Raw genomic sequence first — 16,408 nt, 5'->3', positions numbered from 1 at the left:
GGACCCTCTGAGGCCAGAAGGGGGGATGCAGAGACCCCCAGTTTGTAGCTACAGTCAGACCAGTCAGCCAGATCACTTTCTGCTGCTCCGATTGCAGTTATCGTCCAGCAAGAGTAATATCCCTGTTTAATAATAATGGACAAATGTTCCCAGAACGCAACATCTTCACACTCCTAGGACTTGTAAAATTGTGTCCACATGCTCCATGGACAGAGTGTTTTAAACGATCTTCAGGAGACAGTGTCTCCTAGTGTCAGGGGTCAGATCCTCTGAGTTAAGGGAATTTAAGTGGATCATTCAATGTTTAGTATTTTTGAAGGCAAAGTCTGTATTATCCCAAATATTGTTCCAGGGAATATTGGCCTTGTCTACAACATTTAAGTTCTAAGCCTCAAAGAAAGGGAAACTGCAATAGCAATTGCTAAAGTACAGAGCAAACATTGTATTAAATGGGAACTATTTTCAGAAGATCTGCAAATAGCAGCAAGAATAATAAATGAGGATATTTACAGTACATTGTAAATGTTTGAATTAGTGCTGTTGGTCCTTGAGGACATTATCCCTTCTCCAAACCAATAATATGCTTGAACATCAGTATTTCAGTATGAATTGCTTTAGCAAGGGAATGGATGACTACGACTGCAGTAATAACATTGGCCCTGAGAAGGGAAGGTAGTAGTATAGCCTGTCAGGACTTTGGACAATGCTGTTTTCAGGCATGCCTGTACCCATCACAATTCAGCAGATCCTTCTTAAGAAGCCAGTGAAAAACAGGAAACCACTTTAGAATGTGCACAGAATGGAAAGCCACAAGCACAGTTCTTTGTAGCCTTACAGCTAATGCATTCCATATTTGTTAAGAGACATGTTTAGAAACCTTTTCCCTTACTACGGCTTTCCTTGCTATTATCGTTATGCACCACAATTCCCAATTGATAAATCAACACTTGGTGTAGGGTAGTCAGCTGTGTTCTGCCTCCGTACTCTCTGTAGGTCCGGCTTCCAGCATGTTGTTCAATACATTTACCTGATCACTGCACATCATACTTAACGTGGGAAGTAGTTCTTTTTATCTAGACACTATAATTCACAAAGAAGAATATATGAAGTTGCTGAAGGCAGTGTAACTATGAAGAGAGAGAAGGAAATTAGGAAAGAATGATATTTCTGCTGCAGAATTATTTTTGGGCTGTCACGTTCACAGTTTGTGGTGCTGTAACTATCCATTCTTTGAAGCCAAGATATACAAATGCTGGGTCTGTCTGTTACAGGTGTTCAGGACAGACCTGATCACGGCTATGAAGCTGCACGATTCCTACCAGCTGAACCCAGAAGACTACTACATCCTGGCTGACCCCTGGAGGCAGGAGTGGGAGAAGGGCGTTCAGGTCCCAGTCAGCCCCGAGTCCATTCCGTGGCCAGTCGTCAGGTATGTCCCCTTCGCTCCCCCGGCTCCCCCGAGAGCTGCGGGGGGTCGGAGATGAACAGGGCACCGTTCGACTGCACCTCTGCCAGCGGACAGTGACTTCTGTCACGTCAGGCTTGCTTCTGCTGAGGCGGAGGCTACAGTTATTCTTTCTTAGCTTGTGTCAGTATTTAATTTTGCTTTCACTCTTCATGGGGAAAACTGGACATCAGGAGCTCGGAGGTTATTGAGATGTATCTTCCTGGTTACAGTACTTGTTTGCAATGAGATGTGTGGTTGCGAGGGGTTTCCCTAATTCCCCTTTGCTCCAGTCCCTTCCAGTATGAAAGCTGTGCTGTGGGAATCGCCGCTACCAAAGGCAATTCTAGAATGGTTTCACTGGGGATGGAGCACTATTTCTTATGGAGAGTGATGTATGAGGGCTTCATTGGGGTATTGGTTATGGCATTACTTACATTTTTACAACAGAATCTAGTTACAAATCCATTATAAACAGAAGAAAAAAAAGTATTTTTAAATCCTAGTTACATAAGAAATGCATATAATTTGGCTATGCACCAACACACTCAGTCAGAGCTTGTGTAGATCGACCATCCGCCTTCTCTCCTTCAACTTGGCAGCCATGGGAAACTGATGGGAGTAGCTGTATTGGCAAGGATGGGCCAGGCTGTGGCTTCTTCTTGGAAGCTAACACTTCTTCTTGAAGGGTGAATACAGATGGGACTGTCCGTACCGTAAACATGTGTGTCATGCCTCTCATTGGCTGGGGAGCTTGTGCAGTTTTTCCTTGAGTTTGGCCTTCACCACATACATTTACAGCAGTAGGAAGCAAAACTCCAGCCTTTTATAGAGATATAGATCTCTATAAAACTAGAATGTCTGTGGAGTAATAAAAGTAATGACCAGGACAAAGAGCACTATTGCAAACCAGTGCTAATTGAGGAAATGTTGTAATTTGTCCTACTTCAGATTTGAAAGCAAATATCCAGCCCTGTTTCTGCTGTCATTTCTTCCCGTGGTGTGATTGTTACTGCAATTTTTATTTTTGTGCAGTTCAAACTCGTACTGTCTCAGAGTGATTAGGTACTGAAGGAAAGGGAGAAATTCTGAAATGCGTTTTGGCTTCTCTAGTAGCTCTGTAAAAATGAGGTAAATGAAAGCTTTCGTCACTTATCCTCAAGACATTTTGAAATCAGGAGCCCTGTAGTACTCTATATTACCCATTTCCCTTTTAGCTCTAGATTTTGTGTAGAATTGTAAGAGGAGAAAGGAGCAGAGTGCTTCACTCAGAATTGCTCTTGTAAATCCCCTGCTGCATAAATGAGTAGTCTCCAGATTATCGTTATAAATGACGGTTGCTTCTCAGTTGACTTCTCATCTAAATAATGGATGAAAAAATCTGTAATGTGTAAATTTTGAGAGGGCATCAGAAACTCTAACTTGGATTTCATTTTTTCGGAATGAACTTACAAATGCAAAGAACCATCATCTTAGCAATAAAGATACTTGGGGGGTTTCTTTAATACCTGTGGAAAGCCATTACTGTATTGGTGGCCATAAGTAAACCATTGCCTTTATATGGATGAAACTACAATAAAATGTAGTAAACCTGTAGATGGTGGTGTAGATGAGTGAACTTCGACCTTTGATGATCCTCTGGCAGGACGTGATGATACAGTATGGGGCAGGGGGTGTGAAGCATTATTTTTAGCCAGTGCTTTTAGTCTAATTTCGTACACTTTGGTGTTTAGGTGTTTGTTGTCTTGAATCATCCCTGTTTTTATCAGGATTGTAGTTGATGCTAAGAGGCAGCTTTTGGCATTTCTTATTCTTCCACCAGGATTGCATTTTTTCCAGGAAATATATATTCCATGTATTTTCAGATGATGCTAAGATTACCCTCAATTAATAGCTGCATTACCACAATGATTATGGATTTGACATAACTGAAAAGAAGGCTGCAGTGTTTGTGGGTTTCCCCAGAAAAAATTGCTGTACAGGAATCAATACAGATAAGAGCATAATGACTGCTTTCTTATCTTCACACATCGGACATGCTTTAGTTCTATTGCTTCTTTATTTTAGTAGATAATTGCAAGACCCCTGCAAACAAGATGGTTTTCAGCACACGACAGAGTGTTATATAGTATCTTCAAAATGGCATTCTTTTCAAATGTAATTTTACACTATAGGAAAACAACATAGCTTCATCCTCATTTCACATGCCAAAAATATATTGTTTAAAATCTTGACAATGAAGAATGTACTGAAGCTGAAGTACGTCTGCTGTGTCCTAATCTGAAAGGCTAATTCTGAAGTGTGTTGTGAATGGCAATTTGTAATGATTTTTTTATTTGATCTTTTTGTGCGGTCCCCTTAGGTGTGTGGCTGAGAAAGAGAAGATGATCATGTTTACCAGGCCGAAGAAGTTCATTCGTTCATCGGGCTCTGAGCCGGTGGAGCTGGGGTATGTGGACATCCGCACCTTGGCAGAGGGGACGTGTCGCTATGATCTCAACGAAACAGACGTGGCCTGGCTGGAGCTCATCAACGAAGAATTGCAGATGATGGGTAAGCCTGGCATTTTTCTAACCAGCGGTTGAGAGCACAATTTTTTTGTTTGCATCGTAAGATACGAGAATATAGTGCATGAATTGTTCATAAATGCTGGCAGAGGAAAAACAGTACTAGAGCCACAAATAGACTTTTTTCTCTAAATTTCCTCTAATTTTAGTTTTTCAATAATAAAAAAGTTGATATCTGCAGTTGTTAATCAGCCTGGCATACCCCTGTAACCCTTCTACCATCAAGGAAAGAAGTACAACGTACACTCTCCTTGGACACACCCAAAGTTGCCTTTTTAAGGCACCACCTGGTGCCTTGCAGGACAGCAGCGGTCAGAGGAATGACACATCATCTCTCAGTGACAATAGGCAAGAACACAGGGTGTTTCTGCTGCATGGCAAGCCAGGGCTACCCTGACTCAAGCTCATTATTATTGTTATGCTTATAATTATTGACATGCAAAGTAGTCGTCTATAACTGTATTGCATCAAAGCAGTCATCAGTCAGTCTGATTTCTGAATATTGTAAATTGGACTTCAAATATTAAAATGTACATATACAGCTTTAGCCTTTTGGCTATTTTGGTGTGACAAATGGGGAGGAGTAGTACTTAACTTTGAATGTTATTGATTTAAGCTTTTAGGTTGTTTATTCTTTAGTTTACTTCTTTAGTTTCAGCCATAAAGCAAAATTAGAGATAAGACAGTCACTTAAGATAGTGGGCTATTTGGGATAAATGTGGTCTAAATGGTCAAAAATGTAGAATAAAAGAAAAAGACAAAGTTTCCATGTAAAAGCATTATTTTTTATGCCTATGATGTTATACCTATTTTTTTTTCTTAACTCCCCCTTGTCGCATAATGGAAAGAAAATCATAAAGTGGAAATCCTGAAGCCATAAAACGGCATGCACTCTATTACAGCAAAGGGATTATACAGAACCAACATTGCTCCTAGCGTTTGTGCTGTGTAAAGTTGGATAGTCAGCATGAAAATGATTGCCTTGGGCTGTGGTGTCTTTGATCACAGCTGGGACTAAGACTTGAGTCTGACTCTTACATAACCTCACATTGCTGCCAGCCGAAAGAAGCTGCGAGTTCATCCAGGAATGGTTCAGGGAAGACGAATGAGGCTATTACAAAATGTGCTGTGCAAGAACAATTTACAGGATTGCATAATTTCTTTTAGCATTTATATTTTTGCTAATTGGCTACAAGAGCAGGTGTGGAACAAGCAATAAGACAAACTGTGTTTCCAAAAGTAACCCTTACAAAAACAGAAGTTGACTAAAATGTGAAATATTTCGCTTTCACCTTTACCCTATATAGTAGGGTGGCATAACCTACTACACGTGTACTGTATATTTTCTTTTAACACTACTTTTCATTCTTAAAATATCACAAATGCAAGTGATCTCCAGTACCCCCTTAACACAACCATTAAGTTTGTTTTCACAGCACTGAATGTATTGTCTGATAAAGCAACAAACTAATGATATACTGCTCACAGCACGAGTTCATAAACACACAGAACAGCAGGTGAATTCCATAGGTTTTTACCAGCAAAATCAGAACGCAACAGCATGAACATTAGATGAAAAAAATTACAAACTCGGCTTCGGAATGGATTTTTTAGGAATCATACACAACAAAGAAAATGTATTTATACGACTAAATGTCTGGCTGATCTTTCGATGCTTCAAAGCACGTGTATAATTTATCACTTTCAGTTGCAACAGCGAAAATCCACAAAACCAGATACACTTACCTTGCAGTGGCAAATTTTATGTACTGTACACAACATGGAAATGCATTCAGAAAAAGATATGGAAAGACGTGGCTGAGGAAGGAAAATTCTGACAACAAAAAGTTTCTAGGACAAATTTATTTTCTTATTTCTTTTCAAACAAACCCTCTATGGAAAAAGCTAATCTAATAGGTGGAAATAACTCATTCAGTGAATTCTGACTCTTCTGAGACTTAAACCCTACTCTCTATAGCATCTCTGCATAGTTTTTGTATTTTTTAAACTTGTTTCTCATGAGATGTGAAAAAAGAAAAGTGCAAAAAAGTAAAACAAAGTGTAAAAGCACACTTTTTTAACTGTAAACATTATAGGAAGCCTCTCCAGGACTGGCAGTAGTGAAAAACAACAGTAAAACTAATAAAAAATGAATGAAGTATTTATTTTACATTGTTTTGGAAAGCTCAGAAAACCGTTCCATATCCTCTCAACATAAAAATTCATGAGAATTTTTTTTTATCAATCTCTCTCAAATTTTTATCCAAGGTGGTAAACATTTTAAAGAACACCTAGAAAGAAAACTACATTCTAGGTCTGAAATTGATTTTTGAAGAAAGAAAATAAAATGCATTTGTGTTTTTTTCCTTTTTTGTTCTGGATGTTTCTTACTAATGTGTGTACTCAGTAAGATAAAACATTTGAAGGTTCAGGCAGGATGTCCAAGAGGTTCCCTTGAATTCAAGACCCTAACCAGGCCTGTACTGCGTATAGGATATTAAAGGGTATATCCATTCCGGAAGGACACTGGCCTTGGCTTCCATTTGGGAGAGGCGGTGTTAGAAACGATTGCTGTCTGGGGAAAAAAAATGTTGGTCGTATATCGCATATTATCGCAGATAGCATATTAACAGTTTTTAACAGCGGGTAACTTTTCTTTTGCATTTTGCAATGGTGTAACCACACAAAAAGGGAATCTATTGCCATTATTAAAACAAAACTCCTGTCTTTGATTGTGGCAACCTGTGGCCGGGAGGACCCAAGCAGTGATGCACTGTTATCTGAGCACCACTGAGGGTAGGGTGGGATTAGTCTGTCATGGAGAACTTGTTTCTCAGCGACACTCCCTTAGCCTCTGGGGTATAAGCAGGTATGTTCTGTTGCCTGCGAGGGATGCCATTCTCCTCCAGTGTTCGTAGCTTGTAGTTCGTAAAAAAATGCAGGCTGACTTACATCATCTATTTATTTGTTATAATCCTCAGAAGGCATGATGTGCTAGAGCCTGACCTGGCACGTACAGGGTGAGCAGTGCAGGGGGTAGATTTAGAATTGCCAAATAACCTGGATGGCATGTCTTTGAATTGTGGGAGGAAACTCAGTGGAACAGAGGGAAAACACCTAAAGTCCACAACTCCAGCGCTGGATTTCAAGTAAGGTCCTGGGGCTGCGAAGTACTGTAACAAGACTAAGCACTGCACTATCATGCCTCTGATAATAATATTGTTTAATATAGTGCCTTTCATGACATTATCTCAAGGCACTTTACAATGCAATTCATTTTGCCTAAAGGCAGAATATATTAGCTGGCTGTTCTATCTTATGAAGTATCTTTATGAAGATTTCATGCGTTAATAGTGCTGCTAGTTGTTTGCAGCACTGTGTACACTATTCTCTTAAAGATCTCCATATTGGAACATGTGTCCTTTCAAGAATGGTTTGAAAAGTTATGTAGTTCATTACAGTATATCATAAGCAGTTCATTGCTTACCAAGTTGTGTTACAGAAAATGGAGAACCAGCACAGATAATTACTTTAAAAGGTAGTTGGAAATAGTTCCTTGGAGAATGTTAAAACGTAGCTTTAGACCGTGGCCCTATTGAGTGTATTTCTGGAACACTGTGGCTTGGGTTCTGCAGGTATGCAGGGGGTAGATGAGCTCACCATGGAGAGGGTCATGGAGGAACTGGAGCGCCGGTGCTACGACAACATGAACCATGCCATTGAAACTGAAGAAGGCCTGGGGATTGAGTATGACGAGGACGTCGTCTGCGACGTCTGCCAGTCTCCGGACGGAGAAGATGGAAATGAAATGGTCTTCTGTGACAAGTGCAACATCTGTGTCCATCAGGTAAGTTGCCTTGACGGAGGCTTAAATGTTTTAAGTGTTGTAGAGAGTTATCAAGTGTTTAAACACATAAACACTTGATAACTCTCTTTTTTAAGTAATTTGGAAGTCTTTGTTCATTCACATTTCTTAGTGTCCTACTTAACTCAGAATCCCATTTAATCTATTAATGTGTTTCATTACACTGTTTACTCCATCATTTCATCTGTTGTTTCAGTAATGCATCCAGAAATCCTGAAGTTCAAAAGTGAAAAGAGAAACAAAAGTTTCTTTTACAAAAAATAAATATACTGTAATTGAGTAGTATTATATTTAGAAAGGGCCTTGGTGTATTTAGGATTAGGTTCAATTCAAGTGTTAGTTCTTCTCTGATCAGAATAGTAAAAATATAAAATTGTTCTGATTTTAATACAGCTTGACACGAGTTTAAAATATGTAGCTGAAAAGAAATGTGCATTGTATATGGTGTCCTTAAAGTATTCAATGAACTGTAGTAATAATAAAATGTTTATTGTTAATAATTAAAACAAATGTAACCTCATGGCAGGTTGATTTCTTGTCAAAATGGTTAAGAAGGCAGTTTAATGTTTAATTCCTTATTTTAGTTCGAGTGCCAAATTGCTGTTTTCCGTCTTAACTAGTCTTTCTTCTCTGTAGCTAAACTCTAGTCCTACTTGTAAAGAGTGAAAAGCATGTTATATTTCAATCAAAGTTGCCTGACTATTGTGATCCTCTGATTCATAACTTGGCATACTTACTTGGCTAATGAGGTTAGATTGGCAAATTTTAACATTTCATAGCTGGTATAATTTGTGATTTTATTTCTATTCAAACAGTAAACAGAATATATGACAGTATATGACTGCAGCATTACTGCCTTGCAGCCTGATCTAGTCAGATTGCAAAAACTGAACAAGGCTGTGTTTGGTTAGTGCTGAGATTGAAGGCTTTGAAAGAAAACAAGGTTTCTACTGTAAGTGATGTTGATGGACCAGTAGGAGGCAGTCTTCCCTGTGGTCCAGAATTTACAAATCAATTCCCCTGTGTGGGACCGGGAACAATATGCTGTAGGAGGACCCATCCTTCGGATAAGATGTTAACCTGAGTCATGACTACATTAATGTTGCTGTGGTTATTAAAGATGTCATGGTTGTCTTTGTTGGAGTATGGTATTAAGTCCAGCATCCTGGCTAAATTCTGTCCTGTATTTGCACAGTGTGGCCTACCTAAAATTCCTGCAACAGGAATTGCAACAATATTTTTATATTTCAGGGTTAGAAAGAATCGGCATTGATGAGTGCATTTCAAACCACAATGAAAGTAAAATGTACACAGTAACGTGTGAAACTTTCAAACAAAACAAAACTGTCTAAACAAAAATTTCCAGCATACACAGCATCATATAATGAGATTCAGATTGATGCAACAAAAGTCATATTACGTTGTACACGAGCAGACTTGTGAATACATCTCTTTTCATCCAACAGAAATATTGCTCTTGATTTCGAGATGGTTTTGCCGACAAGTACAACGGACTTATTAACTCAGCTTGCAGATCACGTTGGAACATTTCTGTGGTGATTTTCTGCTACACAATCTGTATTTTCTTGGTTGTACATCACATTACATTAGTCATTACGGTGACTAGTGAGCAGGAAAGGCAACTTCACTTCACAGTTGGCACAAACTCTTGCTGTCGCCCATGGCACGGCCAGGGGTTTGTGACCGCTATGGTGAACATACTGTATTTTCACAAAGCTCCTGATATTGTACTTTGCGATACCGTCACATCGTTTATTTTGTTACCAAGATTTAATAGCCGGTCTGAATCTGTGACTGCACTTCCCCTTTAATTTAGCTGGTGCAGCTATGTAGTGGGGTTGCTGATACTAGCTGAGAGGTGCCACCCAGATGGTGGATGAAATGGATCCTTTTCTATATAGAAAGTGCTTTGGCATCTTTCATGATATACAGTATAAATAAGCAGAGGTACTTGACATCATCTATATTTTCCTATATATAAGGTTTAGGTTTAAGTGTAATGAATTTTAGATTTGGTGAGTAACAGAGTTGTGAGTTTTGACACTGTGCGTAGGTAAGCTTTGATGGAAAAAATATGGGGTGAGGTGTAAAAAAAGAGTCGCTAAAATATTTGGATAACTGAACTAACATCTGTACAAGTAGCTAAACAGTTCGTATTCATCTTGGTCAAAAATTGCATGTTGACAGAAAAGAGACGCTTATATTGCAGTGAGGATTGCATTGATACGCTGCAGCCACTCACCAGGAAGGGTTTGTGTCAGTTCATGTGGAAGTAGGGAAAGGTGGGATGTAATGTGAGATGTGAGGCAATAAACACCCTTACTGCTTGGCTACACACTGCAGCGAGAGTGTGTTTGGAGGAAGGACCAGTGGGGAGTCATGCGGGGCGAGAAACCTGCTCTTATTACTACTGGAAAGCTAGAGAACATCCGAATGCCAAATGAATGTACGATTTGTGAAGGAATGTCAGAAGAGATGCTGTGCCTTTGTGGTCATCTCATGATTTTATTGAGAGGAGGGGTGATACCTGGTAAATGGATTTTATGTAGGATTATCACTATTAATAAAAGCAAAAGTGGAAGAAGCTACAAACTGTATTTATAACCATAAATAACACCAGAAGGACCTGGACTGAAAGATGTTTGTAGGATAAATATGAGGTGTTTGTAGCCCAGAAGTAGGCCTGGGTCTTTCTATATATCTTTTCCAGAAATGTAGGCCCAGCAATGACTGTTTTTCATCAAGCTTGACTCACAACTCTTCATTGTTCATTAGGTGTTTATGCTCTAATGTTAGTCATATGTTCCTTCAGGTTCGATGTGTTCAAAGTAACAGCCATAACGAGCTTTTCCGACAAGCATTTTGCTGGTTGTAGCAGTAATGGGACAAAAGCACAGTATCAGCTAGTGTTGAAAAGTTGAAATGCAAAGTATGTTTTTAGCAGAGGAATGCTAATATGTTCTCCTTTAAGACGCAGGCTGGATTGAGATGTTATAAGATGGGAAGAAATATGAATTTAAAGTGTTTCATACAATTTCATGGTGTCAAACCTAAATGTTCCTGTTTAATAATAATAATAATAATAATTGCTTACACTTATATAGCGCTTTTCTGGACACTCCACTCAAAGCGCTTTACAGGTAATGGGGACTCCCCTCCACCACCACCAATGTGCAGCATCCACCTGGATGATGCGACGGCAGCCATAGTGCGCCAGAACGCTCACCACACATCAGCTATCAGTGGGGAGGAGAGCAGAGTAATGTAGCCAATTCATAGAGGGGGATTATTAGGAGGCCATGATTAGTAAGGGCCAATTGGAAATTTGGCCAGGACACCGGGGTTACACCCCTACTCTTTTCGAGAAGCGCCCTGGGATTTTTAATGACCACAGAGAGTCAGGACCTCGGTTTTACGTCTCATCCGAAGGACGGCGCCTGTTTACAGTATAGTGTCCCCGTCACTATACTGGGGCATTAGGACCCACATGGACCGCAGGGTGAGCGCCCCCCGCTGGCCCCACTAACACCTCTTCCAGCAGCAACCTTAGTTTTTCCCAGGAGGTCTCCCATCCAGGTACTGACCAGGCCCACACCTGCTTAAGACGGTGTGTTTAGAAATAAAGTGACGACATCAGTTTTACTTTCCCTGTCCTTTGTCTTTGTACAACTTGTTTGTTATCGTTACAGGCTTTAATGGATTACGTCTACTAACCTTTCGCTATTGTTATTTTCTTGTCAAACTAGAATCGGGCACCATTTCAGCTACACTGCCATCTTCGTGGGTCGGTTGCTGGAGCCTAATTCTAAGTTTTGAAGCCATAACCTTGATTCTTGGCAAGGTTGAGCATTGTTAAAGTGATGGATTTAATTGCAGTTGCTCAGTCATATAATTCCTGCGCTTTAGTCGTGTATTAATTGAAGTATTCTTTCCCATGGAACTTTTGGAAAGGGCAATTACTGATGAAAATAAACTGTTCATTGTAGATTAGTTACTGTACTTAAAACAAATATAAAGAAGAGTATCCAAAGTAATATAGACACAGTATGGCAGAATGTCCAAAATATTAGAACTGTACATTATGCGTAAGATTTTAATAATAATTTTAAGAATAATTTTGTTTTTACTTGTACAGATTCCTGAAAGGTTACCAGCTACTGATCTCTTAGACCCTAAAGAAGGGACTAATGCTTATTACCCAGAACGATGTGGTGGGTTCATAGTGCCGCCTGCAGGCTGTCTAAGTGCCGTGCTCTTTGCTGTTCTGTTGTTTCAGGCATGTTACGGTATCCTGAAGGTGCCCGAGGGGAGCTGGCTGTGCCGAACCTGTGCGCTGGGTGTTCTTCCCAAGTGTCTGCTCTGCCCCAAGAAAGGAGGTGCGATGAAGCCCACACGCAGCGGCACCAAGTGGGTGCATGTCAGCTGTGCCCTGTGGATACCGGAGGTAATTCCAGAGCCCATTTCATGCCTGAGATTCCGTCAAGATGCAGCACTTTCTTCTCCACAAGGACGAAAAACCACCCTGTACATTGGCTTCAATGAGCCATTGTACACCAGGGTGTGGTTACACTTCCATCAGTGAATGTTGCACCTTATTTTAAAATCACAGGCAGGTTTCCTTCTGACCGTGGGTTTTAATTTTTGTTGGAAAGATCGTACAATGCGTTTTTCTTAAATGTAAGTCGCAGCATATCAGCCTTTATTCAGACAGTGCGTCATAAATGTGCTTAGAACTTGCGCTTGTCCTTTAAACAGTCTAATATGGGGGGGAATTCTTTTAGGCTGCTGTTGTAACATTGAAGTCTCTTTTTATTTTATTTTGTTACTTAATGAAAATACTTTAAAAAAGGATGAAAAGGATATTAAAATATTGAACCTGTTGTATTACACAGTGAAAGTCTAGTCACCTAGGGTCCAGGGACTCTTAATTTACCTGCTCACTCTGCTACCTTGATATGATGTTACTGACAAATCCCAAGTCTTTGACACTGAGCGTTTGCAATCATAATGTTTATGTTATCTGTTGTGGAGGTAACTGAGGATTATAAGAAACTCTGACTATTTTTCTGTTGTGTTTTCATAGTCCTACAGTAAATTGACTACTTTTAGTCAGTTCTGTGTCACAAATGCAAAAATGTTAGAACGTAAGTAGAAAAAGCTTCTGATTACAGTTAGAGAGGGGTTGTCTGATGTAAAAAGGTATTATGCCTGGTTGAAACACAAATTCTCCGGAGTTCAAACTTCCTTATGTGAAATTCTTCCTCTCAGTGTTTTGGAGTTCAGCTCTGCCCTTATTGTTTCCTAGCAAAAAACCACAATTACATCGGACCTGCAGAAAACAACCACAGAGAGCTTCTGAGTCATCCTCCCCTGTGGGGGATAAACTTACTCACTGAGAAATGAGGGACATGATATTTAATGTAGTCCAGCTGGTTATTAAGTGTTTGTCTTTTGGGATTAGCAGAGCCGTCTGTGAACTAACTGGCCATTAAATGTATTTCTGGGTGTACAGTATTCCACGGAATGTTTCCTACTTTTTGCGAAACCAGAGACGTAAATGTTTATGATGGTTTACACCTCAGGTTTGGAAGAAAATAAATGACGCAAAAGCCTAAATCCCTTCCTCTTACTTACCCACCACTAAAAGTTAAGCTGCTGTTTTTAGCACACTGTATTTTGGCAGTTAACCATTGCAGATGTAAAGTAAATAAATAATAATCCGAACCTTACACAGATTTCATACGAGTCAAAGTGCAGGGTTCTGAAAACATGCTGAACATAGCTTCTCAATGTGTTGTGGTGAGCCGATGGCTTTATTTGTATGAGCTGTAATGAATATCAATTTCATTTGATATGCACTTTCTTAATGAAAGTCTCCCTTACCTTTGCGACTCTCAACTTGTAATTCTTCATAACATCACTTCTGGGGAAAAACTAGAATTAGCCCAATAGGCCTCCTTCTCTTACTCGCATTTGTCTTTCTGCTTCCCCACCTGTGCAGCTGCACCTTGGTTAACTTCTCACTCCGTCTGAGGGTCTTCCTTGTCCTGTGGCTGGGTGTCTGGCCCTCAGCCAAGCTCGTTGAGCCAGAGCTGCTGCTGTCCGACTCAATAAACATGCTTGAGTGCCTTTTCTTATTGGGTTATGTTATTCCACATGAGCTTGTAATTGCAAGAAATGTGTTTATCAGCAATATAGAAATGGCATTATCTTTACCAAAAGTTGTCATCATGCCCAGTAGTGTTTTCTGATTTTCATTTAAGTTGACTTAGCGGCACTTAGTTTTAGACACTGCACTGCTGCAACTGCTTTGGTCTGTAGAGAAAACCGGTCCTTTTTGTGTTAGTTTTTTCTCCCACTGTTATGTCATGTCCTCATAGCTTGTTTTATGCAGAAGACATATGTTGTATCTAGTTCTTGCTTGTATCCACAGGAATATTATGTACACTTTGTATTCATACACACCATTCTGCCACTTTCTTGTTGTTTCTTGTTGGTATTATTTCTGTTTCGCTTGCCAACACGATTTAATTTGCTCAGTCGTCTCTCAAATTGTAACCTTTCACATGCTTGATTTTGCCACAAATATTATTGGCACATCTGTTAGATGTTTACTGCATGGTTGTATGCTTATGTTTTCAAGGAAACAAGGTGCTTCCACTTACTTCTTCATATCTGATATTTTAATGGGCCTTTCCAAACATTTGTGTACTCCTTTAAATATAATCTGGTTCTAAATGATAACTTTTCTTTTATAGTTTTTGAATAGGTGCTTTTGGTGCTGTCTTATTCAATTTTGAAATTTGTTAATGAAAGGGATTAGGTGACTTTGTCAGTCCACATTTGCACCTAATACAGTTATGTAATGATCCAGTTTAATAGAAAAAACCCTTGCTGATTTAGGTGTATGACAACTGCTACTATCAAATCCACAGAGCTTTTTTGCAAATGGGGCCTTTCCATTAGCAGTCTGAATTGCTCTCCTGCAATGAAAACTACATCATGTCTTCAGGCAAACCTGAATGAATTACAACGAGGAAGGACTCTATGAAGAACAGTATCGGAATTCAGGAGGAGGATTGCCATTAACATTTGTGATTGGTTTACAAAAAATCAATTTTGTGTTATCTATAATTAATAAAGTAATGTGTAAAGCACGTGCTTCCTATTCTGACATGCCAGATGTCTTAGAGATGACAAAAGTTTTATTAGAGTGCATCTGGCTTCTTTCATTACTTTAGTTTGGAACAGGCAGCAGTTTGATTAACTCCTGCTTGGGATAGCAGCTACGGTGCACACAAAAGCTGATGCATTTGGGATTGTTCATGATTTACAAACCTTTCAAAAGCCTTTTCCAATTACAGAAAGCTTCCCGAACTAAAGCTGTGTGAGAATCTTTCACTCTAGAGGTAGATGGATCTGAGCAGCAAACTTCACAAAAAAAAGTTTAAATGCTTGTAATAAGTTCAAGGTTCTCCTCCACACCCTCTTGATAACAGGATTTTATTTTTAATGCAACCACTTGGGGTCTTCTGCCTTGCTCTGTTCTGCCAGAGCTAATATTGTGCTTTTGTTTTCCCTAGTTTTTTCATCAGTAGTCATGGACCTTGTTTTCTTGATCACCAGTTTGTTCTTGAATCTGAGGCCAAATATTAAGAAGTAGCGATTCCATTAGTATTTTCACCAATTTACTTTCTTAATATGAATGTCTTGTCACATATAGTGATTCAGTTGACAAATTCATTAATCTGAATTTTGTAATGGACATAAGTGTTAAGTGATGGGAGTGGAGAACAAGAAGTGTTTTCTTGTCCTGCATAGGAGGGGATATTTGCCATTCTATTCAGCTTTTGCTGCTAAAATTTTATTTCCATAAGAGATTGGATTTTCTTGATCGTAGTGGGAGCTCAACCTGTTCTGCTGTCTAAAGGATTGTTTTAAACATCCAGTCCTCTGTATTTCTGGAGAAATTAGTTCTCCGTCTCCTTGTGTAGAAACTGCTCTTTGAGCAGTTCATTAAGAAAACTTGAATGATGCCGTGTTCACTCATAATGAAGCTACGAGATTCTGGTAGAGTCAATAAACGTTTCTTTTACAAGTGTTATCTTTTAAAGAGCATGAAGAGCACGAATCCTAATAATTGGTTAGGTCTTTGGTTCATGCCTCTTTCTTTCTTTTTCAATGCAGGTGAGCATTGGGAATCCAGAGAAGATGGAGCCCATCACAAACGTTTCTCACATCCCCAGCAGCAGATGGGCCTTGCTGTGTCGTCTGTGCAAGGAGAAGACTGGGGCTTGCATACAGGTATTTGTGCCATAAAACCTGGGAATGGAGTGAACCAGCTGCTAAAACCTAGAGGTTAAATAATCCCACAGATTGTTTAATTTGGAGAAATTGCTTTGAATAATAAAATCGCCATGTAGTAGAATTTGTGTACAAGTTCATAAAGTACTTTTCCTACTCCAGACTTCACAGATTAGGTATAAAACTCAGGATATCCCAACTACAGGC

General features: G+C 39.5%; 1 protein-coding gene across 17 annotated transcripts in view; it reads left to right on the top strand.

The window, feature by feature from the left end:
- Positions 1 to 16,408, top strand: part of jade1 (jade family PHD finger 1) — a 49,300-nt gene that overhangs the window by 16,159 nt on the left and 16,733 nt on the right. For all 17 annotated transcript variants that reach the window (XM_088630403.1, XM_088630330.1, XM_088630358.1 and 14 more), the window contains 5 exons: positions 1,272 to 1,429; positions 3,807 to 3,997; positions 7,647 to 7,858; positions 12,174 to 12,341; positions 16,085 to 16,201. In XM_088630403.1, the coding sequence (XP_088486529.1) occupies positions 1,272 to 1,429; positions 3,807 to 3,997; positions 7,647 to 7,858; positions 12,174 to 12,341; positions 16,085 to 16,201 (846 nt within the window). The remainder of the gene's footprint in view (positions 1 to 1,271; positions 1,430 to 3,806; positions 3,998 to 7,646; positions 7,859 to 12,173; positions 12,342 to 16,084; positions 16,202 to 16,408) is intronic.

Source organism: Lepisosteus platostomus, chromosome 1 (genome assembly GCF_059453375.1).
Source record: "Lepisosteus platostomus isolate fLepPlt1 chromosome 1, fLepPlt1.hap1, whole genome shotgun sequence".
NCBI lineage: Eukaryota > Metazoa > Chordata > Actinopteri > Semionotiformes > Lepisosteidae > Lepisosteus > Lepisosteus platostomus.
This window is presented reverse-complemented; position numbering and strand designations above follow the sequence as displayed.